Source organism: Astyanax mexicanus, chromosome 15 (genome assembly GCF_023375975.1).
Source record: "Astyanax mexicanus isolate ESR-SI-001 chromosome 15, AstMex3_surface, whole genome shotgun sequence".
NCBI lineage: Eukaryota > Metazoa > Chordata > Actinopteri > Characiformes > Acestrorhamphidae > Astyanax > Astyanax mexicanus.
In genome coordinates this window covers 31,342,759-31,369,350 of record NC_064422.1, presented here as the reverse complement: position 1 = coordinate 31,369,350, position 26,592 = coordinate 31,342,759, and the positions used below count along the sequence as shown (strand labels likewise).

Below are 26,592 nucleotides of genomic sequence, written 5' to 3'. Positions count from 1 at the left end.
TGGATGTGTAAGATGTCTCAGGCAAGAAGTAAATGGCAGCTATATGCATTTTTTTAAATGGTGTCTTTATTTTGCATCTGCTTTAATGCAGCTTGTCTGCCGCCTGTCACTCCCTGCTGTGTAAATTGATGAGGTTACTGTACTGGGGACACAAGAGGTAAACAGACACACTGGTGGTGATGTGCATGCCCAGATGATGTCCCTCTGCTCATTTTCACCTTCACAGCAGTCTTCATTGATATCTTGGTTAAAGCGAATAGCACAATCTTGAATTTGTTCACTGGAATGTTCTCACTGGTTTAAATAAAACCTGATAATACAATGTTTCCTTAATGATATCGAGGGTATTAACAGGGTGTTGGTCGTGTTTACAGAAGAAGTAGCCTCTACTCTTGTTGGAAGATTTTATTTAAAGTTAGAACATTGTGGTAATTATTTTAAGTTTGCATTTATGGCATTTGTCCGATGCTCTTATTGTCTAGAAATATAACAACATTTTACATTACGTGATAAAGGCAGGCTATTGTAGTGTTGCCAAAGGATTGTTAAGGATAATGTACACTCCCTTCACATTAAAAAAATTAAATCAGGTGCTGATGGTGGATAGTTAGCACAAATACTTCTTAGCACAAATACTTATATCCATTCGAGAGGTGTTTGATTTAACTTCATCACTACAGAGAACACAGTTCCATTGCTCCACAGCCCATTGCATCAAAAGATTTATTTATATCCCTTTAGGCGAATACTGGCGTTGGGAAAGTGACCTCATGTGTGGCTCATATCTGACTGCTCAGTTTCCATTTGTTCCTGGCAGTTCTTTTCAATGGTGATTATACAAGCTGACCATTAAAGTGCCTAAATTGTCTAATCAGAATAATGGTGTCTAGGCAGTAACTGAACAACTACTTCTATAAAGCAGGATTTCTGAGAAACACAATGAATGGTCAGATGTCCATGTAGTGTACGTTTACACCAAACCCTACACACGTGCCACAAGACTACCAGTTTATTAGGTAATGTTGCCATTTAGGTGTCTAAAGAGTTGTAAGAGTTAGTATGTTATGATACATTATTAACTTATTGTTTAATATATGGACATGACCTCATTATTGTCCATTATGTTTCCCTTCACTAGGAGAGTCCATTACTGTCAATGAGGTGGTCAACTCTGTTTAAAAACTTTCAAAACTGGCTCAGAATTGCAACAAAAGGCGGTATCAGTCAAAGAACTCTTTGTTCTTTTCAGTATTGTAAAGAACTCACTCAGCTAAAAGCGTAGGTATATATTTACTGACTGTATTCCATCTGTTGCTGCACTCTTTATGAGTCAGCCTCTGCCTCACCAACAATAGAAAGAAATCACCATTTGACCACCGCTGACCAGATGTTATTTCGGTGGTGGACCATTCTCAGCACAACAGTGATAACTATATAGTTCTGGCATATTAGTGGGTGTTTCAAGCACTGTAGCACAGCTGGGGTTCTAAAACATTGTGTACACTGACTGACAACTTTACACCAACACAGCCTAAAATTAGAGCTTTAGAGGTTCTCTCATGCATGATACAAATGCACCAGCACAACACACAAACATGTCACCACCACACTGGTGTCACTGGTGTGCTGGAAAAAGTCAAGAGCTGACATTACAAATTATAATATTTCATCAGGTTCTAAAGCACCTTTCGATATACAGTTGTTACTATAATTACAATATCAGAGCATAATGATATGTTTACAGAAAAACTCCATAATTGAAAGGAGAATTTAATACCTTGATGGTCGCATGTAGCCTGGATTCAAGATGAGATGTGGTTGGGCATGGATGCATACAGGTTTTGTGGAGCAACCTGTGGAACATTTGCCCACAAATAGTGCTGGGCGATAAAACGATATCGATAGTTATCGAGGAAACTATATATCGCGATAAGTCGGGGCGAGAAATTCGATAAACTAAATTTTCTATTTCCCGTTTAAGTAGCGTTGTGAAAAGGCGCAGCACGAGATCAGGCAGCACGCTGAACTGCTGCTCAGCCCAGTACAACCCCTCCCCTCCCCTCTCCACCATCCCCCTCCGCCCCACCCCCCGAGCCCCTCCACTCTGAACTCCTCACATAGCGGCTCCTTCTCTCCCATTTACTGGATAAACTTCATTTATACTATTCAGCGGCGCTACACTGGAAAACTCACCTTTTAAATATGAGGCATGCGTCTCCAAGATATTTAGAGAGGTGAGCTTGTTCAGATTTCTGAAGGCAGGTAAATGCTGCTCTGTTTGCTGCTAGTTAGATTAGCTTGTCTCCAGTTTAAAGTTAGCGATGTTTAGGTGTAAAAGGGATCTGTGCAATCTGTCATCATTAGCTAAGATGCTTTCACTGCTTTTTACATTCTAATAAACTAATGGGTAACGCACGTTAGCCGTGTTAATCCACGTTTCGTGTAAATTAAGGTTAACTTCAGCACGAGTGAGGGGTTAGTATATAAACACACAGAAAGGAAGCACTTTCCATCTTTTTTCCTAACTCTCACTGTTTCTGTTAGAAAACCCTGAGGGCAGCATTCTCCTCTGTCTTTGTGTTTTATAGTTTTTAACAGATAGAGAGTCTGTTATGCTGGATATTTTACTAAATACAGAAGATTATATAATCTGTCTAGCTGTATTTGAACTGAGCTAAACATTGCTGTTACTGAACTGGAGTTTTAAATACACTTAAGTAATGTAAGTCTAGTCTACTGAAAGCCAGTAATGTTAGTATAAATCTGTACTGCAGTAGAAGTGGATCATTTCAGAAACTTGACTTTATTCCTCCCACCTCCATTATAGGCCACTTTTTTTTTTAAATATTTAAATGTTAGCTTAATTTAAATGAAAAAAAAACTAAAGGCTCTTATTTAAAAAAAAACATAAGCAGTAAATTATCTAAAATTACAACAAATAGAAAATAGAAAAACAGTAAAACATATGTAATACATACTTTTTATATGACCAAAATTAAACTAGACTGAAATCTGACTAAAACTAATAATATCCGATAGACTAAAATGTAACTAAAACTATTATACATTTTAGTGAAAAGACTAAGACTGTATCAAAATCACCTGTCAAAATGAACACTGTGATATACTCTTGTATTTTGCTTTATGTAGTTGCCTGCATTCAGGGAGGGGAATGATCTTTTGATTAAATATAATTTTATAAAAATAAATAAAGTGTTATTGCAATTTAAATTAAACAGACATATAATGTAAAGGGTCTTACATATTTTTTAGTTTATATATTTGTCCCCTTTTTAAAATTAATTTAAAAGCTGTACCCACCTGGCAAGATGTTAACATCCTAGTGTCTGTCCACAAGGCTCTGAGCCTGCTAGTGATTTTGTCCATAACTCCCTTATTCTGTCACTTCTGAGTAAAAATAGAAACCTTTAAGTGTAACAGAAAGTGATTTGATTTATATCGTGATACATATCGATATCGGCTGATATGAAAAACTATATCGTAATAAGATTTTTTTCCATATCGCCCAGCCCTACCCACAAATGTTGCAGCTGGTTCTGTAGATCCTGCACACGTAGTGTGGTGAAGCTGTTCCAATTAATGCTTCATTGGTGATAAATCTTGCGGTCAGTGAGGCCAAAGATGTATTGCATTCTGGCAGAAATATTCCTGAAAAAAACCTTGCTGTGTGTGGGTGAGCATTATCCTTCTGAAATACCGTACTTTTTGCACTATAAGGCTCACTTAAAATCCTTATGTATTAATTTTACCAGTCAGGTTGTAAGAAGCAGCCTCAGCCACACATCACTGCGTTATAGTTTAGTTCTATAGTTTAGCTCTTCAGCACAGAGATTCGAGACTGGTGCAGTATTAGCATTAGCTGCTAACAGTGCTAAGAGCTAGCTCTTTTGCCATTTAGAGGTGAGTATATTGGAGTGTAGCCTGCTCATAACCCTGACCTGTTGCCGGAGCAGCATTAGCATTAGCAGCTATCCACGTTTAGCGCTAGTTAGCTCTTTCGTCATTCAGAGGTGAGTATGTTGGACTGTAGCCTGCTGCCAACCCCTGCTAGTGTGCCTTTTAATCCGGTGTGCCTTATAGTGCAAAAAATGCGGTATACCAGTTGGAAGCTCTGCCGTAAGAGACAACACATGTGGCCTCAGTAAGTCCTGCAAATATGACTGAACTGTTGTTGTCCCTCTTATTAATACTTTAGGTGATTTGCAATCGCTCCCTGGACCTTCACACCAGCATTTGGGGCAGTTTGTTGCTCCACAGCAAAGGCAAGATAAAAGTACTCACCACAGGGCCTCCATATTCAGACCTGATTGTCAGCAGACAGATCCCAAACAGAACCTGAATTCGGTGATAAAGACGATGCGGTGTCAATCTGTAGAAGTCTCGAATTCTCACTTATAACACCAAAGCAAATTAAGGTGATAGTGCCTAGCTAATGAACTGCCTAGATGGCAACTTGACAAAATGTCTTTGAGTGCATCGTAGAGGCTAGTGGTCAACAATTTCTCACCAAGAGGTACACTACCAAAAAGTACCCTTTTTATATGGTGGGGAAGCACTTCTGTGGCAAGATCCACTGTCTAATCAGACCACACCTGTAATCATCTGCATATTGCCTGAGACAAAACTGTATGCAGAGTTTTGCCACAATTCGAGGCGCAAAAAACTTGATAAAATGCCCAACAGGTAGGTGGACTTAATAAGCTGGTAACTCAGAGCATTTATAACAGATGTATGATACATTACACCTCTCTGTTTTCATTTTCACAGAGGTGAGGCAAAACCACCATTACTCAAACACATATCATTAGTTTCCCTGCTGACAGTTGTTAATTTACATGCTTTGAATTCAGGCTACAGAGCTCTGTTTCTTCTCTGCTTCTATCTTTTTCCTTGCTGATAGTCTCTGCACTAATCTTAAGCCACAGAAAGAGAAGGAACTTCAAACATGGGATCTGTTATTAAGATTCAGGCGGTGGTTGAAACAGCAGCCCTCCATACATGTGGGCTGTGGGCTCAAAGATAGCAACCAGGCCAGCAACAATCAACAGGAATAGCCATGATAGTGCAGATAACCAGCTCAGACGCTTACTGCTCTCAAAACAAGGTTTCAGTTTCAGTCTTTTTAGAATGCACACACTGTGGCTTGTGTAAATTTTGTCAAGCAAAGAGGGGAATTCCACCAATTCTTCTACATTTCTACGTAAATTCAAACACAGAAACAAATGTATGATTGGATATGAAGTGCGTCAGAATGATGTTGATGTGAGCCAGGGCTTTGTATGTTTTCTACAATGAACCATTTCACACTGAAACCCACTCAATAAGTTTTAGAATTCAGCATCAGTGATTTGTAAATGACTGAATTACCATTCTGAATAATATTGATTACATTTCAATTACTGAATCACTAATTTTAATTATTTTGATTCAATCTATTTGAATGACCGATTCACTACTTTCTGAGTCATTTTGCTTTAATCTTGGTAATAAATAAATCACAGAATCACCACTCTAAATACTTATAATTGAATCTCAGTGATTTATAAATCACTGAATCACCACTCTAAATATTCAATTTTGATTAATCATTATGCCGTGTAACATCCTGCTTTAACTCTGAAATCATTTTTTGCAATATTACTATTTAATAATATTGTGTGTGTGCGTCATAAATCAGAAGACCTTGATGCTAGTTAATTCCTCAGAAATGCATTGCCAGCTTTACAACAATGTTAATAAAAACTCACATACCTCTAGACACATTCACAAATGGATTAGCCTTTAGGAGTATGAAAACTAGACTGACTTAGGCCCCCAATATATGACCCCACAGGGACAGACTGTATTTGTAATATATTACCTAGCACACTAACTGGACTGTTAGCTGCACATTCTGAATATAGAAGCCTATTGAATCTTGTTTTTGAATGAGTAGTTAAATGTTTGTGGTCTAAGAGAAGAGTAAAGTGTATGATATTGAACAAGGAATTGTATTTTGCTTGCAGAGCCAGCCACTGTTGCTTATAGTGAAAGTCGAGTGCCTGGTGAGAGGCAGTATTACACTGCTGCAGGGTCTTCTCTTTCTGAATATATTAAAATAAACAACCCTTATATAGTTTTGAGATATGAATCACGGAGGAGCTCTGAAGTTTAAAAGCAGACATGTTACTGAGGGTTTAAGGCCTTGAAGTCTCCTGAAAATAAAAGCACCAAAAAAGGTTTATTGGAGGCGGTGCCATAGTTCCCATTTGGAGCTTTCAGTGAATGAACCTGCTAAGAACTGTTTATATAAATATATATTCATGGGATTTTCAGATGTATATGTGTAAAGTCTAGTATGGCACACAGTTGAAAAGTAACTGCCTAAACAGATGGTCCAATCTGCTAAGAATAAATTCTCTGAATAAATGAGAGCATCTTAATGCATCTGGGCATTATTCTGCTCCAATAGATCCTCGCATTTCACTTTCACACTCTCATGAGGCATATTGTGGAGAAAGCAAAAAAGTGACATTTAACACCGACAGAAGTTTGCTGACTCTGGGAGGAGGATTATTGGATCTTTGTTAAATCAGCAGAAAATTCTGAAACTGACTTTTTATTTACTAATTTATTACAAACAGATTTCTTTTTTAAACATTGCTTATTTCAAAGCAAACACTGAAAACCTGTATCTTTATTTTTACTATTTTTCTTTTCTTTTTTCATAATTAAAATCTGCCAGCTGTTCTTTTTATCGTGTCAAAATGTCATAATGAATGAACCAACAGAAAGGCTCCAATAACTTAGGCTGCACAGTATATTGTATTAGCCTTGTAATTGCAATGTGCACATATGCAGTAGTAGCATTACAAGAAGTGCAACATCACAGAAGGCAAATTCAATCATGTGCATCATGTTGCAACATGCTTATTACAAAAGGAAAATTCACAGTGTTCTTATTTTGCCTAATGTGTCTACCCGAGGCAGAATATATTGCCTCAGATATTTTATTCCAATCTTTAAAAACAGAGTGCATTATTAATATCAAGAATTGCTGGGTAATTGACTTTTAAAGAAGTTCCTGTATTTTCAAATATCACACTAAAAATAGCAAAAGAATATCAATATTTTTCAAGGTTTTTCCAATATTTTGCTGCACTACGTCTTCTTCTCCTCTCTGGTAAAATTGCTGTTTTATGTACAACAGCAACGATATGTTAACATTACATATTAGGATGTAAATACAAGAATATCAGTGTCAGGAAAAAATAAGGACAGATATTTTGTGGCTACATCTTCTATATGTGTACTAATGCTGAATCTTAATGCTGTCGTGATTTTGTTTTATATTATAACCCAGTAACATGGTGAAAACTGCACATTTAATAGAATAATAATGAATCAGCTCCACATGTCTCCAGGTTGGGCCCACAAGTCCTGAAGGAAAGCCTGTGTTTTTATACAGATCCCTGCTGGTTGACATTTCACTTAATAGTTCGTTTCATTCTCGTGCATTGTTCTCCTTTCCTGAGTATTCTGTGCCCCCATAGCTCAAGTGGGCATTTAGAAAAGGTGAAAATATAGAGAATGCTTTGGTCTGTGCTAAAGCAAATATAATATAATGAGATGATGAGAAAAAACAGAGCGAGTGTTTATCAGCGTATATCAGCGTAAATAATCCACTATTGCTTAACCTAATTATAGGTTAATAGACTGATATTGAGACCTTCATGGCTGTGGCTTGTTTGGTAATGTAGCAGAACGAATAGCATGAAAGCTAAAGAACACTGCACTGACCTGCAGAATGTGTTTGTGGTGTCTCCTCCACTAAATGTGGATGTGATTTCTGCCAAAGTCAATTGTCTGTTCGCAAGGACAATTCTAGCCAGAAGCCGCCAGTCACAATCATTACCACCACTTTGCTGTCCACTGTCAGTGGTAATTCCTTAAATATAAGAATAAGGGTCACAAATAACAGATCTCCACACAGTAATAAACATGGGTAAATAGTTAAGTAGTGTTGAGACATTATTATACATTACTAAATGCTTGAATTTTGTAAATAATAATGAATTGTAATGATATGAAAATTAGACCTGTCAATGTTAATGCGTTGATGTACACGATTAACGTATTATTTTTATTTAGCCCAAATTAATTACACAACCAAGTTTAACCCCAACTTCCACTGTAATCTGCTCCTCCCCTGCCCAATGCACAGATTTTTTCTGGCTAAATGACTGAAACGCTACAACAAGGACAACACAATGACACAGAAGACATCCCCCGGTGTGCGGTGTCCAGTTGTAACATTTCAGATAGAGAGCTTTGGGGGAGGGTGAAACACGGAGCACATGGAGCAGATAGGACTCTAATAGGACTCTCATTTAGGCGATATTCCACTTGTTTATTTATTAGTTCACACATAAACTAATGCAGCACCAAAGCACATATATGGTGTTACTTATAGAAAAAAGGAGCTAGGTCCAGTGGTTTCTCTTGTGCAGCACATCACACTCTGGTTCTCTACACTCTTGGCATAACCACACACACACCTTTACATACACTACGCTCTTAAAGGGACAGAGTACACATTACTGAATGTTACATATTTCCCCCAGGCCATTTAAATGGTTAGCAAATTAAGTTCTAAATTAGAATCCTTACAGACAAGCTGAGATGTTTACAATAAAGTAAAAATGTTTCCTCTATTCATTTAATCATGCATTCTTTATTCCAGCTCCCCACAATGGCTTTATCTCCTCTCAAACATACAGGTATACACTAATATTTTAATTGTCTTAAGTTTGATTAATTGCAGTTAATCACAGAATATTGTTGTGATTAATCTGATTTAATCGATTGACACCACTAATAATAATGTATTAATGACAATAAATAATTAGTTGACACATAAATACTCTTAATTAAGAGTTAATTAATCTTTTTGTAAAGTGTTACCTATATATCTAGTGTAGAACTGTGACAGTGAATTTAAAGTGGATGGGATGGCAGGATGGTAGGTTTGCAGGATGAGTGTTAGTGTGGTTAGTGTGGGATGAAAGAGTAGGAAGGGAGTGACCCAGCAAACGAGTGGTATCAGATAAATTTTTGTCTAGGAGGGAACATTTAGGAGGGATCTGGAAAGTTGTGGGTGGGTTTTCCTGCAGGACTGCACATATCTATCTCCTAAAAGTTTCCTAACCACACACTTTCTCTGTGCTGCTTCAGAAAGCTCTTCAGCACTTAGTAACCACACATACACATATAATTACAGATATTATTAATCAAAGTGTGCTGAAATAAAATACTTTATTCATGTCAGAACTCTGTAGTTGGAATATTACAACTACTTTACATTAGCCCTGTATGATCTGAATGTGTTTGAGCTGAGGAGGTAGTGTAACTTCAGGATTCCTTGATTTAATGCAGTGTGAACCTGCAGGTTTTTACAGGTCTGACAGTAATCGTTTTACAGTAAAGGATGTTCTAAACCCGAAGCTCTCTCGGTAATGGTACTTATGCTGGAATCTAGTTCTTAGAAATGTAATAATGAAACTTGCTAATAGACACAACTCTGTGGTTATTGTTCCTGAGCGTGGCCTTTTTTTGTTCTGTTTCGGTTTTAGTCAATTAGGCTATCTACATGGATTTAGGGAAAATACACAACTGCTTAAATTTCTAAATGAACAGTCAAACCTCTCTGACAAAGAACATAATAAAAACGCTTGCAGGTCAAACTAACCAAGCTTGTGTACTGTTGCATTTAAGAGTTACTTTACATAGATAGCTTTCAAGTTCCACTAATTGAGGAAAAAATGAGGGCAGTAAAGTTTACCGGTACCAATATGATAATTTAAATTCGGTACTGATACCCAAACAATAGTTTTTCCGATACCTTTTTCTAAATTATTACCAAAACAATTATTATTATTACACAGCATGTTTGTGGCACTACATTCAAATCAGGGCTTGTGCTTGAACTTCACACAGGTACACACTGGACATACAAACCAACTTTAGATTTTGAACTATGGACATTAGGCAATGCCAAAGCATATATCCATGTATCCATCACACACACAAACACACACACACACATACACACAGTAGACCCCTAAGTCATAGACATGCATGTATACACTAGGCTATAATGGTACAAAGGTTAAGGTTTGGTTCACACAAAATCCATGTATAAACACATTTAAGATGCAGTTAAAACAGAGATAGAGACACATTTGGAGACAAATTTTAAAACAATTCTGTGCCACTGTGCAATCTGATTTCAATTCTGTCTATCCAACTAGGCATTTGACTAGTGAAAATGCATGTGATTAAAATCTAATCAGGATACAATCCAGATACCAGGCACATGCAGTGAGCAGGTGTGAACAGGGTCTAACTTATCTCTTTCATATCCACATATACTCTTATTGTGATCCCTGATGAATACAGCTGTGTTAAAATAGAGTCAGGACGTGTCTTAGTATGAGTGGCTGAACTTTATTGCTTATTGTAAGTGTATATGTATATATTTAGGCTTGCATACAGTAAACCCAAGGGTTTTCCTGTTCTCCTGGTGTATATTTATATCTATAGCCTTGCATGACTTAGATGCCAGCGTTGTTGGGCGCTGACTAAACTGGCCTGTGTGCCTTATGTGGGCGTGAGTGAGGAGGTGTGTGGAGAAGTGTTAATGAGCCTGTGTGTGTGTGTGTGTATAAAATCTATCTGCTCTGGGACTATTTCAGGGCAAGGGCAGAGACTTAACAATAGAGCTCAGTGCAAACAGAAGCACAGAGAGCGAGGGGAGGGAAAAGAGAGAGAGAGTTGTAGAGGAGGAAGGGGAGAGAGTGAGAGAGAGAGAGAGAGAAAAAGACACAGAAGCTTTTGGTAATGAGTAAAGGGAGAAGGTGTCAGTGAAGAGAAGAAAGAGAGAAATGGATTTATTGAGAGGGAGGAGAGGAGTCAGATAGGGAGAGTGTGTGATAGACAGCGCTGGTGTGGAGGGGGTTCGGAGAAGAGAGAGTGAGCTCGGCGCGTTTGGAACAGCTCCACTGCTCTCAGAGCACCGTCATCCAAAAGCATCAACTCCACCTGAGGAGGAGAACACCAGCATCGGACTGACCTCCACTGAATCTAATCAGCGTAACTTCTCCAGCCTGCGTAAGGAGGAACAGAAAGAGGAACCCGGCAAGCTTCCTGTGCCTTCTTGCTTTCTTTCTTTCTCCTTTTCTACAAAACACACGTTCCTTTTTTCTCCAATACACATTTCTGCCAAACCCAGTGACTGACTGATACTTTCCCTGGAGTGGTAACGGAGTGATTGTTGAACTGGGTTAGCTTTTTCAAAAATGGGGACGGTGAGCGAACTTTGCGCTTCCAGCTTTCAAGCGTTCATGTGTCCCTCCGTGCGTCCAGCTGCTCCTGCAGGTGGGTCTGTCATCAGTTCATTCATCACAGTGTATTTCACTCTGTGTGTGTGTGTGTGTATTTGTGTGTGGTTTTCAGTCAGTTTTGTGTTCTGTTTTTTTGCTGTCCTTGCTTTTGTTAATACACTTTAAAAGTAAAGGGATTTAAATTGTTCCTTAAGGGATACAAAAGAAGAACACCAAAATCATCTGTTTATGAATCTGTATTTGTTGGGTGTTTAAATGGGGCTTTAATTGTTACTTAAAGAATGTCATAGAAGAATATTAAAATATGTAAACAATTCAATAGAAAATATCTGTTACAAACATGGGTCTTTAAAAAACAAGGGGCTTTAAATGGTTCCCTGAGGAATACCATTGAAGAAACTTAAAAAATGGTAGATAATCAATTTATTAGAGAATCACTCTTACAAACATGGTTCTTGAAAGAAGTGTCTTTAAATTGTCCCTTTGAGAGATACCATAGAAGAACACTAAAAATTATCTCTGTGTTTGTGAGTTTCTCTGTTACAAACATGGTTTTCCTAGAAATAAAGGGGTTTTAAGTTGTTCCTTAAAGGATACCATAGACAAATGTTAAAATTGGCAAAGAACAAATAAATAAAGGATGTATGTTACAAGAAAGCAGTAGTGGTTCTTCAATAGCATTCCTCAAATAACTGTTTAAAACATTTTTCATTTTAGTATTAAATTAAGTATAGGCTAAAACGTTAACTCCTAAGAGTGTGTTCATGTGTGTGTGTGTGTGTGTTTAGCCTGGAGTTAAATAAATATTAGCCGTCCCTGTGTCTCCACAGTTGAACTACTCTCTCTGACAGAATGTTATATCAGCCTAGTGGTGTTGCCGTGGTGATGATAAGTGTCCATAGATCGTTGACGTATTGTATGGTGGAGGCAGAAGAGAAAGCATTGTCATTACCATGTGAAAACATGCCTTGATTGAAAAAAAAGAAGCTTTTATGGGCGATACTTTCTGTTTTAATGAAAAAAGAACTGTTACAAAACTAGAACTTCAAGATGGAATTGGGAATTGGTCCTGTCACTGAGTGTGCTGTTTAATTCTTCGTTCCGTCTGACAGGTGTTGTTTTCTTTGCGCTTGTTTACTACACTTGAGAATACTCTCACCAGGTGGAGAAGCTGAGGTTGGCAGTGGGAGGTAGAGAAAGGGAAATAAGGTGCACTAGTGAGGCATCCTGCTGTTATCCGGGCAACTGCATCTGTACTATTTGTATTGGTGTCTCACATCAGTTTAGATAGAAAATATTGTAAAAGCTTCATGAACTGCAATACTTGTCTTTTGTGCAGTGGGTTACTCCGGATATATTTAAACATTGATAATAAGGAGTTTCTTTTAAAGAAAGATTTTGGTTTTGGTATTGTTTTAGGAGAGTGATAAAACAAAACAGCCAGTTAAAACTAATTAGATCAGGCAACGTTGCACAATATTAGAAAGAACATTGACATAGTGATATTTTGTTATTATAGTAATAATAATGCTCCTTTGTGTATTGAGTACTGGAGCCATGGAAAATGAAAACAGTGTGAAGTTTCCTTTTGTAATTTTCCGTTTTTGAGCAAGCTCCATGTGCCATGACGTATGATTTGATTTGTTTTACGTGGCATTGCACATACTGTGGTATTGCACACATTGTGATGACAATTCTAAAAAGACATATTGTGCAAGCCTAATGTCATGTGTGTAAGACCTGAGTTCATGAACTGTATTAAAGCAGCATTGTGTGACAATTTAGTTTTCTAGCTCCTGGGCTCGCACCCTATAGTGGAATTTGTGCTTCGAGCCACCATTTTTGCTGCATACAAAGATAAAATCATAGATTATATATAACTAGTATTATTTGTTTTGCTCTAATCATAAATACACAGATTGCATTATTAGTATAACGGCATGTTGGATGATTGGTAAAAATGTATTTGTTGTATTTGTTAAAATCACAATATACAGTTTATTGCAGAACAACAAAATATCACTCAGAGTCAGAAAGGAATGAGAGAAAATGTGACCTGAAACTATATAGTAATACTACAGGATTTTAAACAAATATAGACACACAGCTTTACAAAGTTCTCATATGCTGTTTCCTCTCTGCTTCACCAAAGTCACTTAGTGCAGTTATTGGCATGATGAGCTCACAGTAGCAAAAATAGAGGCACAGGTCAGTAGAGCATGAAATGTCTTTGAAAATGTCATTGAAATGTCATTATATTCAAGGGAACAGTAATGTTAAATATTGTGATATGAACTTGTGATATCAGCACTAGCAGGGTTTGTACGGCCATGAAAAAACTGGAAAAGTCATGGAATTTGAAAATAGCAATTTCCAGGTCTGGATAAGTTTTGGAAAAATAAAAATACCCAGAAAGATTTGGAAAGGTCCCTACACAATGGAGCTCTCAGGATCTGACACACGTTTTATTATTAAAGAGTATGTGTCAACATTTTATCTGATTCATTTTAGACCTACTATAATCAATCTCAATTATAGTTTTAGTTTAATTTTGCTTTTATTGTCCATGTCTGTAGGCATGGAAAAGTCATGAAAAAATCATGAAAGTTTATTGGTTAAAACGTGTACGAACCCTGTGCTAGGCACCATGTTTACTTTGTTTTCCAACATCTTGAACTGTGGTGTTGATGTGAATGGTGTAAAGGAATCTAATTCTATCAGATAATCTTGGCCAGACTCTACCTGTAAAATGTGTGTTTTGGTGTTCGAAGTGTCTGCTGTTTTCAACCCGCATGAGCGAGCCAACTGCAGTATCCTCGCCAGCTGACAAGTCACTGCAGCTACTTCAGGCTCTACGGAGTGATTGTATGTGGTGTCATACTATCTGATGGGATTACAGCTTGCAGTATGTGCGACTGCAATAGACAGAAATCTATATTTAATACGAGTGGTTTGGATTCCGAGTGTATTTACTATTCTATTTAGTGTTCTATAGATTACACTGTGGAGATACCTCAAGGAGCCCTGAAGCAGTAACAGTAAACCATCCAAAGGAATAGATTAAATAAAAAATAAACAACAGACAATGCTAGAGTGACTGTAAGGATTGCCATTATTATTAGGTAAATTTAAGAAGAGTCGAGAAGGTTGAATGTATATGTTTAATAAGGTAATGTTTACTGCAAACAGGTGCAGCAGCACAATGCAAAATATCTTCAGAGGTCAGGTTACACTTATTCATAGCTGTGGTCCTCTGCTGGTTAAAGAAGTTCTAATGAATTCAAATGGACAGTTGCAATTACATACACCTGAATGCAAAAAGGAACCATACTCATTGACAAAATATTATCACACCCAAATTGCTTTTTATTCATTAGTCAAGGGTTTTTGCCACAAGAGGGCACAAAAGTGCTTCCCTCACTGCCCTATAAAACGTTCTCAGAGGTTACTCTTGGTTAGTGTACCTCTTGATGAGAAATCTTTGACTGCTAAACATGCTGCATTTAAACCACCTTTGCCCAGTTGACAGACTTTAAGAGGGAGCGTTTCATTGGAAGGAGGATGGTTATTTTGATTAATTGCTGTCAGCCACCATCATAGCAACCTACCAGCTATAGCAGAATGTACAGGTCCAGCCGCAACATTTGTGGGCAAATGTGCTGCAGGATGCCATACGGAATAGATCTATCTGTCTGTCTGTCTGTCTGTCTGTCTGTTTATCTAAGATTCAGAGTTTATAGACAAGTGCTTTCCATGCTTAAAAGACACTTTTGTACACCCAGACACATACAGCTTTATAAAAAAAAGTTCTATTGAGCTTGCCAAGATTACAGTCCATTAGAAGCACCTTCAATTTTGGCTATAATTGAATATCTTTTGGGTACAGGGCCATTACTCTTATGTCCCATGTATAGGGTATAGTACTTTTTATATATCAGAAGGACATTACATGAATTACTGTTGACGGAAGGGAGTATTTTTTTTATGAGGTCATGATCATGACCTTTAAAAAGTGAAATGTTCCTCTAATCTAGCTGTATATTTTTCTGCTTCTATTAGTTTTTTCTTTTGGGCTTACATTTGTGAATATCTGTAATGTGGGCTCACATGTATCACTGTGCTAAGTCATATGATCAGTTCTTATAACTCATGCGTAAGCTTGTTTTGTTTAAGAACAGGAAGCTTTTATTCCCGTGTTTTAAGTTTTCTTTCTCTTTCCTTTTTCATTCCTGCTTACATTTGCATTTTGCTTTATAAAAAAAGAAGTCAAGGGTTTTTGGTTTACTGCGGAATTGAGTCAGCTATGAGAACTTATTTCAGATCAAGACCACACCATACGAGGGTTGATAAGGTTGACTAGCTATTCTGGGAAGTTCCTTTACTATAGAACGTAATTGTCTGGGTGTGAACATGCACGTGTCGGGGTTTAACACAAGGCGTCCCAAACAGTACCTGGATTCAAATGAAGACAACAGTGGCTAAGATGTTGGGCAGTTTGCTAAAACAACCTATGATGTGCCCTCTCTCAATTGCAAAATCTCTTCAAATGTGTTGTAGAGGCATTTATATCGGACTATAATGTACAAAAGGAGGAGAAACTGGTGAAACTGGTGGAGCTTTTTGACATGTCTTTCCAGTAATAATAATAATCATAATTAAATAATAAAATCTTAGAATGAATCTAGTTGCAGTCTTGCAAATAGTGACCCTGCAAGATCCCCAGTCTTTGCAAAATCTTAACTTGTCTGTGACTTGTCTTTAGATGTGAGAGGGTGTCAGACTATAGTCTATTTAAAGTCTTTCAGAGTCTTTCTGAAGTCATCTAGTGTACGGTTAGCATAAGGGTGCTTTCACACTTACCGTACCTGGTTTAGTCCGGGCTTTCTGACTTGGTCTGAATCGCCTGACCCATGGTCTGGTTCTTCTGCAGTGTGAAAGAACTTTTCCTGAATACAGGAAGCTGAGTCAGTCTTAAAACAAACTAGAGGGGAAAAAAATGGTTATGCTGAAATCCAACTCCCCTTGGCGTGCAGGCGTGTCACGCAGCAGTATGGACAAAAACTCATATTTATTTACTGTAACGAAAGGTTAACCTTTATTTATGAACAGAAATAGAAGGAATATTTTGCGCACTTAATGTACTGTGGGGAGTATGTGTCTGCAAAAGAAAATCAAATACAAACAGAGCGCCAGAATCCGTTACACCAACTTGCCAAACTCATAACTTTCTGCAACCAGTTAATATGAGGTATAGAGAGACTCAGCTCATGTAGCTGATGACAACAGAATGTGGAAGTTCTTTCATCCGGTCAGTAAACTGCATTGTGAAATGAAAACTAACCGGACCAAATAATACACAAACTCACCCTAAAACATAAATGCAGACCAAGTTTTCCAGCAATCTGGGGTGCATTGTTTGTCAATGAGTGTAACAAGAAGAAATAAACAAGAACTTAAAACAATTAGAAATGAATAGAAAGTAAATATGAGAATAAAAACAGTAGAAAGAAGTAGAGAGTGGCATGTAGAATAAGAGAGGTAAAAAAGTGTAGGTAGTCCATAGAGGTGAGTAGAGGGTCCTCTCATTCTTCCACACATTTAAACTGATTGTGATTCAGAAGCAGTCGGGCTGGATGCTGCTAGAGCCAAGGATTGCTAATGGTAATGATGATGAGTCAATAAAGATTTCAATCAGCCTTTTTTCTGGGCGGGTGGCATTTATCATCATCCTCCTCATTCCTAAGACTCGTGCGTGCGTGTGTGTGTGTCTGATGATGAGAAAGAGAGAAACGTTTTCATAGATCGGAAACGTGAGTGAAAACATGTGATAGAGAGTCCTCACGCTCTGGCTTATATGTGGTTAATCAACAGCAATAAATAAGCTTCTGGTAATGAAGTACAAATTGATGTAGCTTATTTTAAATTCATTAAATTCATGCTATGTATCACATTTATTCATCAGGCAAATCAAATGTATATCTGAGCAGGCCTACCATTCAATAGTGACAGTATACAATGATCAAGCATTACATTATGACCACCTTCTTGTTTGTAGACTATTACCAATTATTCAGCTCTATTGAGCGTATGGGAGCACGTTCTGTAATTACAGACTGTAGTCCTGTGTCTGTTTCTCTGCATACTTTATTGTTCCTATTTTATCCTGTTGTTCAATGCTTAGTGCCCCCCCAAAACCATCAGAGAGCAAGTAATATTTGAGTATTGGGTCATTCTCATCACTGCAGGAACACTGGCATGGTGGTGCTGTGTTAATGTGTGTTGTGCTGGTACAAGTAAATTAGATACAGCAGTGCTGCACCTCCTTTAAAACCAGGTCCTGTAGGGTCCTGACCATTGAAGAGCAGGGTGAAAGAAGGATAACAGTCTGTTATTATAGAATTAAAAAGTGTGCTATATGCTTAGTTGTTGGAATATTATATGGTCATATTATTATGTTTGATTGGTCTACACACTCATAAACACTCAAACATGCACACATCTGTTGCTAAGCTAGCATCTCTGCAGTTATCTTGGCAACAGCTAGTTAGCTGAAAGCCTTGTCCTTTTAATCTTCTCTAATTGAAAAACATATTGTCTGCCTCTGTTCACACAATTACAGAGTCAGATTCAGAAAATGACATACTTTCTCCTCAGAATGAAGGACTTCTGTCTATAAAAAAACGTATTTTAATCAGGGAAAACAATGGTGCCTAGCCAGTGTCTTATTGTAAAGCTCCTTGAGCATTGATTGTCCCATCATCTCCATTAGAGTGGGCTTAAGTTATGTAGACTAGTAGCGTTCTTTGCTAGGATTCTCTCTGTCTTTGTTTTTCACAAACCACTAGCCTTGTGATAGAGGGTGCTGATGTCCTTCTTCAGCATGCTAATTGCATGCCACAGCAGAGTCACGTCTTCCACTCCACTCCCACTCTCCTTGCCCTCCCACCTCACATACTGTAAGTACACAGATCAGTGCTCACCAGAGGAATGAGTCGTGATGTAGTGTATGATTGTGAAGAGCAGTTTAAAAACTATGACCAGTCTTTATATTATTCATCTGCAGGCATGCTTAGAATAGTAACAAGAATGTAAACCATTTGTTTGTAACTAAAGCTCCTGAAGAGTTATTGGCTTCGCACAAAGTCCTGTCCAGAAGTCAGAAATTACATTCCATTCATCTAATTTTCCAAACAAAAATGCCTGTTATTTTTTTCCAGAACATATTTATTTGGTTACATTCACATTACAATCCAAATTATTCAATGCTGGTTCACATAATTGTCTGTAATGTGAATGAATCTATCCCAGAAACAACACTAACAATCACATCAGTACGTTTGTGCATGCCACCTCTGTATAATGTTTATTATGAAGTTGTTATTTTAGCGTAAAACTACAACATAAAGATTGTTTAATACTTAGTTTAGACTGAAATGAAATGCAGCTGATTAAATACAACAATGGACAGCTCACCTTAGAATCAACCAATAACCATTATTAGCTGTGTGTAGAGGATGCATTTTTTGTATGCTGAAAAGCTTTCAGCTACTTTGATTGGTCCATTGAGCCTCGTGTTCCTGCCTACACATTCCCATCTTTGCAATTAAACTTCAGCACAACACAGACACACAACGGCAGAAGAATGACAGACTGAATGTTTTATATGCATATGAACTTTTGCGTAATTTTCTGTTGAATATTTAAATATTTAATGTGTCTTACGTTTTTTTTCCTGATGCTAACAAAATTTTTCTACCCACCCAGAGGGAGCAGGGCCAATTTTGCTCCCTCTGAGTGCCGGCAGTGTCACGCCTGGCCCTGTTTCCTGTCTGTCCTCGTGCCTGTGTTGTCCCACGTGACCCGTGCCCCTGTGTTCTGTCAGTGTTTTTCCACTCACCTGTGTCCATTTGTAGCTCCGCCCCTCATTAGTCAGTCCCCAGGTGTTACCTGTTCTCCTTCCCGCCTTGTGTGTATATTTAAGGATCTTTGTCACTAGTGTTTCTGTCGGTTCTTGTGCGTTTATACGTCTGTCACGGCTGTGTTATAATCCCTCTGTCTGTTAGGCTCCTGTTTCGCCTGTTTTGGTTTGATTTATGTTTTGGTTTCTGTTCTTTAATAAATGATACTTGCGTTAGCGTCCGCTCTCCTCGTCCCTCCTTCACGCACCCTGACAGAAGAACTCACCTAACCCTGGACGTAGCGGGTAAGCTCCGTGCCCGCGACCCCCGTCGCACCGAAGACAGCGGCAGCAGCGCCGGTCCTCGTGCCCGCGACCCCCGTCGCACCGAAGACAGTGGCAGCAGCGCCGGTCCCCGTGTCCGCGACCCCCGTCGCACCGACGACAGCGGCAGCAGCGCCGGTCCCCGTGTCCGCGACCCCCGTCGCACCGACGACAGCGGCAGCAGCGCCGGTCCTCGTGCCCGCGACCCCCGTCGCACCGACGACAGCGGCAGCAGCGCCGGTCCTCGTGCCCGCGACCCCCGTCGCACCTACGACAGCGGCAGCAGCGCCAGTCCCCGTGTCCGCGACCCCCGTCGCACCTACGACAGCGGCAGCAGCGCCGGTCCCCGTGTCCGCGACCCCCGTCGCACCGACGACAGCGGCAGCAGCGCCGGTCTCCATGAACTCTGTAGCTCTTTGGCTTCCGCCACCCCTGCTAAATCCCTGTTAAGATGGCAGCAGCGCCCTCTCCTAGCCTTCGTGTCCGTGGCTCTATAGCCACCTTTGCTATGGAGACAGCAGCAGCGCCCTCTCTTAGCCTCCGTGCCCGTGGCTTTGAGGCTTCAGTGACTTTATTTCTGGTATTTCTCGTGTTTAGTCTTATGTTTGGTCTCTGTTCCCCTCTCTTGTCCTGTTTTTCACTTTTTCGGGTTTTCCTGTCTCTCTCCTTACCGGCGCCTGGGGTTTTTTTTTTTTGTTTGTTTGTTTTTTTTATGCGCCCCAGGAGTTGCGCATTTGGGAGGGCCTACTGTCACGTTTTTGCCCTGTCCCTCATCAGCCGTCATGTTTTTTCCCTTCCTTTGTTTTTCATTGTTCAGAGCACATGGCTCTCCCCTTGTCTCCGTTCCTGTCTTTAGTGCTCCCACCTGTATCCATTTGTAGCTCCTCCCCCTCTTCAGTGACAACAGGTGTTTCCCATTGTGTGTGAGTGTATTTATAGCCCCTTTGTCTTCAGTATGGTGTGAGTTCTTGTGCGTGCTACACGTCTGTTAGGTTGTGTGTTTCTTTTGTTTTTTTTATTTATGTATTTATTTTTTGCAATAAATCCGCATTACCTGCATTTACGTCCGCCCCCTGGTTCTCCTTGCTATGCACTCCTGACAGGCAGCTTGATGGCAAACCAGCGACCTCCCGCTCATAGTAGCAGCGCTTTTCAGGATGTATCTTTTTGCATGCACATCACATTTACAAAAATGCTTCTTTAAGAAGCATCCAATGAAAGTATCTTTAGGGAACCAAACGTCATTATAATAAACACTTTGTCAAAAGAACCCTTGTGGCATCTTTACTTTATTTTAGTGTTATTACCTTTCTACAGTATGTGAACCGCATCCTACTTGCATGCTAAAAGTCTTGCCTCATCAAGATCACTAAGTGCATATTCATGGCTGTCTGAAGTGGAGTAGTGAATAATACATCCATGAATGCCTGAAAAAAAATTCACTGGTGCTTATAATCTTAACCTAATACCCAAGTCGATTTTGACAGAACATGTGATGTTTAAAGCAGCAGGTTTTTTTTTTACATTGAAAGCCTTGCTGTTTCTTAATGGGAAGAGGGCACAATATTATAATACACGGCATATTTTGTTTCGGCTAACATTTGGGCAAAGCCACATATAGTATATTTATTCTAAGTACTAATATTTCTGGTAGGTTTCTGACCTTTTCCTGGCTATAAGAGCTTTTGCTGATTAACTGAGTTACCTGGTGCTGCTAATGGCGCTGATACATAAGCTACTGCGAACATGGAGATATCAGAGCAGCAAACTCAGTCTTTATCTGCTCATTCATGCATTGCTAAACCAAATATATGCAGGATTAGAACTGAAGAGAGCCGGCGAGATACAAGAGAGCGCAAGTACTTTTTACCATACTCTGTGCAATTACTCATTTCCACCAAAAACTTACATACTGTCACTTTGAATTTGCCAAGAGTTTATGTATGTGAAGTACATATGCCAAAACAGGAGAGCAGAAGAAGAGTTGTTGGCAGGAGTTAATAAAAAAAAAAACTAGAGATGAGCGTATAGATAAAGGTGCGACGTGACTGGAGTGACACATGGCTGAGCTGCAAGTCTCTGTAGCCCGGCCGCTGAAGAGTCATCAGTGCCGCCCACTGATGGATCTCCCATGATGCCCACTGAGTCAGACTTCCATCTGAGGGAGCTACTTACTGTCTGTGACAAGAAACACTGAAGGACAAATGACACCATCACAGTTATTCTTAAACTCATATTTCTCCATTCATCTCTGTCTTATTTAAACTAAATTGCCCTATTTTCTCTGGCTCTCCTATTGATCTTCCTCAATAACTACACAGTTAACCCCATATCTAACACACTGAAATATTATTTCACTTCTGTGTCTTTATTTTTGTTATTTAATGGCCAGTGTTATGCCTGACATCCTGTGTCATGCTGAGTAGAGCTGTATCATTATTGTACTGTGAATATTTATTATTTGTTGCACCATCATAGAGAATTATAAGTTGTTTCATGTTAGCCTGAGTTACGTCTTGAATCTCTGGGGGTGTGGGTTCAATACTGTTTGCATGTTTTTTAATACCGTATTTTTCAGACTATAACGTGCACCTAAAATCCTAAAATCTGGCTAGAATAACTGCTGCTGGCTATGCAGCTAAACGTGACTAGCACTCAGCCTTGAATGAAATACTGGAAATCTAAGCTTACTGTAAATAAACTGAAGAGCTTTACTAACCCAAATAAAAAGTTTTAGGAGAGAAATCTGTGTAGATAAATATCCAGTGCTCGTTTGACTTGAAAATGTTTTTTTAAGATTTACAATTTTGCTTACTAGGGGCTTCCCCCAGCTTCCCCATTAGAAGGGAAAAATGGCAACACCCTTGCTCACTTTATAGGCATTCTTACTTGTGTCGCTGAATAAGGCCAAGCCCCATAAAAATGCAAGTGTAAATGCTAACCACAGAGATTGTTGCAAGATTAGCTTTTAGCCTAGCATCTGCCTAGCATTCTGTGTCATCCCTGTGACAACTTCTGATGTGTTTTTAGCACTAGGTAGAAGATCTTGGAGAGATATAAAGATAAAAAGGGTAAATTTTACTCAGCTAGGGATTTACCCAGAGGCTTTTATTGCATTGCATGCCGCTTTTGTGCTCCACTTCTTGGGACACTGGCCCATGCAGAGCCGGGGTTTGCAGAGCACCCTATTTTCTGTTAACTATCGTCTGGTGGTGATGTGCTGCTTGACTCAGAAAACTGTCCAAAAGTATCAACGTCACCATATTCGCCTAAACCGCTCGCTGTTTTTTTACCACAGGACTTTTGAAGTGGCCTGGGTGTAGGCCAGTATTTACCATTCACTTCCACGTACTGATCTCTCGTTATTTAACCATACCATGCTGAGCAGAATTTTCCATTTTCACATTTATAGCTGTTTTGAACCAGATATTGTTGTGAGCTGTGGAAAAAATATCATTACAGTGATTACAATGGCCTATTACCGATTTCTGCATTCATAGACTGGTTTCCAGTAACTAGTTCAAAGGCCAGAGCAAGCCGACCTACTTTTGTGTTACTTTCTGTCTTTTTTCAAATGGTAAGTTTGACTCAAATATCAGTCAATAGTTTGGCAGTTATTACAGATGGTTAACCTATAAAACAAAAAATAAAAAGGGAACAAGAAAAAGATAATTAGAGCAAATTTTGAGACCATTTTGTCTTGTGCACAGTGATTCTAAGAAGGCTTCAAACCCTCAATAGGAAGAAACATGTAAGAAGAAGAATATATGAATATATTAAGTTCCCTTTAAATGTCACCTATTTGCTGAACATGAGAGGCAGGACCAGCTGCTTTGGGTTCTGATATTCTCTGAATTATTTAGTTTTTCTAATAAAAACTATGCTTCAACAAATGGATAATTTGTTGAATCATCCATTTGTTGTATGTTTTAGTGTGTATTTAGATTCAGCTACACTAGCTACAGTAGTCAATACAAGGGGCAGATATATTTATTATTAAATTAAGTTCTGTTTTGGAAGTCTGTAGTCTAATTTGTCTAGTCTAATTTAGTCTAATAGTCTAATTTTACTCTACCGCACAAATGAAAACAAGATGGCAGCTTGCATTTTGTCCATCTTTTGGCTTTAAAACGTTGCATTGGAAATGAAATTATATACAGTATGCAGTCTGGACTGTAGTTCACCTTTTATTAACTTCTATAACAAATCATAATGAATCACAATCCTTAAATTGAATAGATAATAGAATAGATTAAATATTGACAGAGTTCCTTATATCATAAGCAGTCATATGTTGGACTGTCATAATATCTATTTTTTATTAGACAATGTATTGTGCCCAAAATATTTGCGTTAAACTATATTATTGGCATTTTAAGACCATTTTATATCACTGATATGTATATAATGACAAAATAATTGAACATTAATACAATTACACAATTTTGAAGGACAAATAAATTTTAACTAATTATAGTTTGGGGGATGTATCATTTCTATACCAGAGTCTGTTCTATCGGGGGTCAGCAAAAACTACTGAGGTCATGTACGATAAACTGATAAGTTGATATTGGGACTGGCCTAGTCATATGCTTGTTTTTCTCCCTTTTTTCATTTTAACCTATTTTGCCTCAAATGTCTACTTCTTAAAGAAATATTAATACCTAATACTAGGGGTGTGCCATATCATATCGTACACGATAATATCTGCAATTTTTTTTATATCGTGAATGATATTATACCCTGAAATATCGTGCCATATCACCCACCCCTAATTATCACATCAGGGTACTACATTTTTGCTGTTTTTAGCAAAAGAAAAATTCACACTGTTCTCATTTCCCATTATATATCTACTAGAGATGGATAATATCTGTCCAGTATCATTTATTTTTTTATTTAATACCGGATATATGGAGATATGTAGAGTGCATTATTAGTGCCATGTCATTCTGGATCATTGACTTCTGTTACAAATCTGATAATTTTCTTGTATTTTTTAATATCACAGTTAGGGGTGTGCCATATCATATCATATGCAATAAGAAAATGTAATATTCATTTTGGTGCAGTAGTGTATTCTTAAAATCATTTTTTTAATTCAGTATTTTGTCATATCGTCAAGAGTATCGTTATCGCGATAATGCCATGAAATATCGTGATATTATTTTAGGGCCATATCGCCCATCCCTACCTAATACCATGCCATCTAATCCCTTACCTGTCCTGTATAAATCTGTATACAGACCACAGCCTGTCTGTCATTCCCTCATTGGCTGTGTTCCTGCAGGGCTGTTTGATTGTAATGATGGGCAGAGCAGCATTGGTTTGGTTTCCTAATACATGTATTAGTTAGTGAGGGTCTGGGCTGCACCTGCCAGAGCACTGAGTGATGAGCTCATAAACACACAGGCAGCCTCTGGGGCTCCACTCTGAACATGCCCTTTAATGGAGCAAGCTGTCAGCATCCTCTATACTGCTTTGTATTTGAAATAAATGAGGCTACTCATTTCCCCTTCCCTTCCTGTATAAAGCAAGCAAAAACCTTAATACCAGCCCACAGAAATATGCTTTATTACGTGTGGTAGATGTTTATTTAACCCAATAAAGTTGACAGGGATGTCAGGACATGGCCAGTGCACTGCTCTGCTATAAACAGCTGGATACTCAGTGAAGTGCAGGAAGATTTAATAATGTAATATCATTGTATCTGTGCCTCTCGGGAGCAGTTCACTGCCTCTCTGACTGCACACCACACTGTAAAGCATTTCACTAATACCAGCCTTATAAACACACTCTGTATTTCTTATTCTCATTAGGTAAGCTTCAGCTTCTCACAAGAACTGTATTTATTTGGAAGATATATTGTTTAGAGGCCGACCGATCGATCGGCCAGCCGATTTAATCGGCCGATTTTTGTTATTTTTTTATCAATCGGCATCGGCCGATTTTCTTATTTGGCCGCGGCGATTTTAATCCGGTACATCTGCGGGCAGCTACTTGGAACGCAGCGCAAGGTTTCAAGAGTGAGCAAGACTTTCAACGGGTAAGGCATCCATTTTTACAATCCAGTGTCCCAAAGTCTATATTTTCTCTCATGATTAGTAATCTGTGATGTTGCTTCATTTACTGAAAAAGAATAGAATTTCAACTGCATGGGTGTTGTAGCATTTCTCTCCAAACGAAACTATGCTTAGCGTTGATGGCAGGAGTGCATTTGGAATGCGCCCTGACTATGCAAGGCAAGCCCTATCTATAAGCTCTAGTATAAAATAACTGACGTCTCTTCTTCAGAATGAAAATCTAAGTAAATAAAATCAAATTAACACTTGATTTTCAGTATTTAAATTATTTTTAGACGAAATGAAAAAGGGCAGGACTAAAACTGTTTAAGGATATTTGCAGCATCAGCTGCGCTGAAATAATAATTACTGGTTAGTCAGGATTATTAGAGGACTGTACTTCTCCTTATATATAAATAAGCTTTATTGTAAACGAATTAATAAAACAAATAGTTTCTAAAATAATGGAGTTAAAATAAAACATCTCTTTTTCCTTCACTACAAACAGACATTAAATCATGCCGCCTCCTGCTGTTCTGCTGTAAAACTCACCCGTTTAAAGCGGTTTGCGCTGTTAGATATTAAATGAAACGATGAGCAGAATTTTCTGTTTTGTCGGGTTCTACTTTAGAACCCCCTCCAGACTTTTCCGATAAAAGCTCATTTTATCCTGAACCTATAAAGTCCGCGCTCTTCAGCTTTCTCAACTCATTTTCCGCTCACGCACCGAACCTCCAGTACAGCTGATGAGACACGTTTCTCTGGCTGAGGAGCTCATTTGAAGAAGAAAAAAAAAACAGATAAAGCTATTTAAATTACAGCACCTGTCTGTTTTTGCATTATTTATAATTTTATTCTTAATTTAAACGTCACCCATTTTTGTAAAATAATAGCTGCAGCCCTAATG

At 38.5% G+C, this 26,592-nt stretch overlaps 1 protein-coding gene across 2 annotated transcripts in view; it reads left to right on the top strand.

Moving 5' to 3' along the window:
* cyth1b (cytohesin 1b) overlaps positions 1-26,592 on the top strand; it is an 81,307-nt gene that overhangs the window by 6,485 nt on the left and 48,230 nt on the right. The window contains exon 1 of one of the 2 annotated variants that reach the window (XM_007259181.4): positions 10,766-11,436. The exons of the other annotated variant lie outside the window; for it this stretch is intronic. Within the exon in view, the coding sequence (XP_007259243.1) occupies positions 11,358-11,436 (79 nt within the window). The 5' untranslated portion in view covers positions 10,766-11,357. Of the gene's footprint in view, positions 1-10,765; positions 11,437-26,592 lie in introns of those variants that run through there. 2 annotated transcript variants of the gene reach the window in all.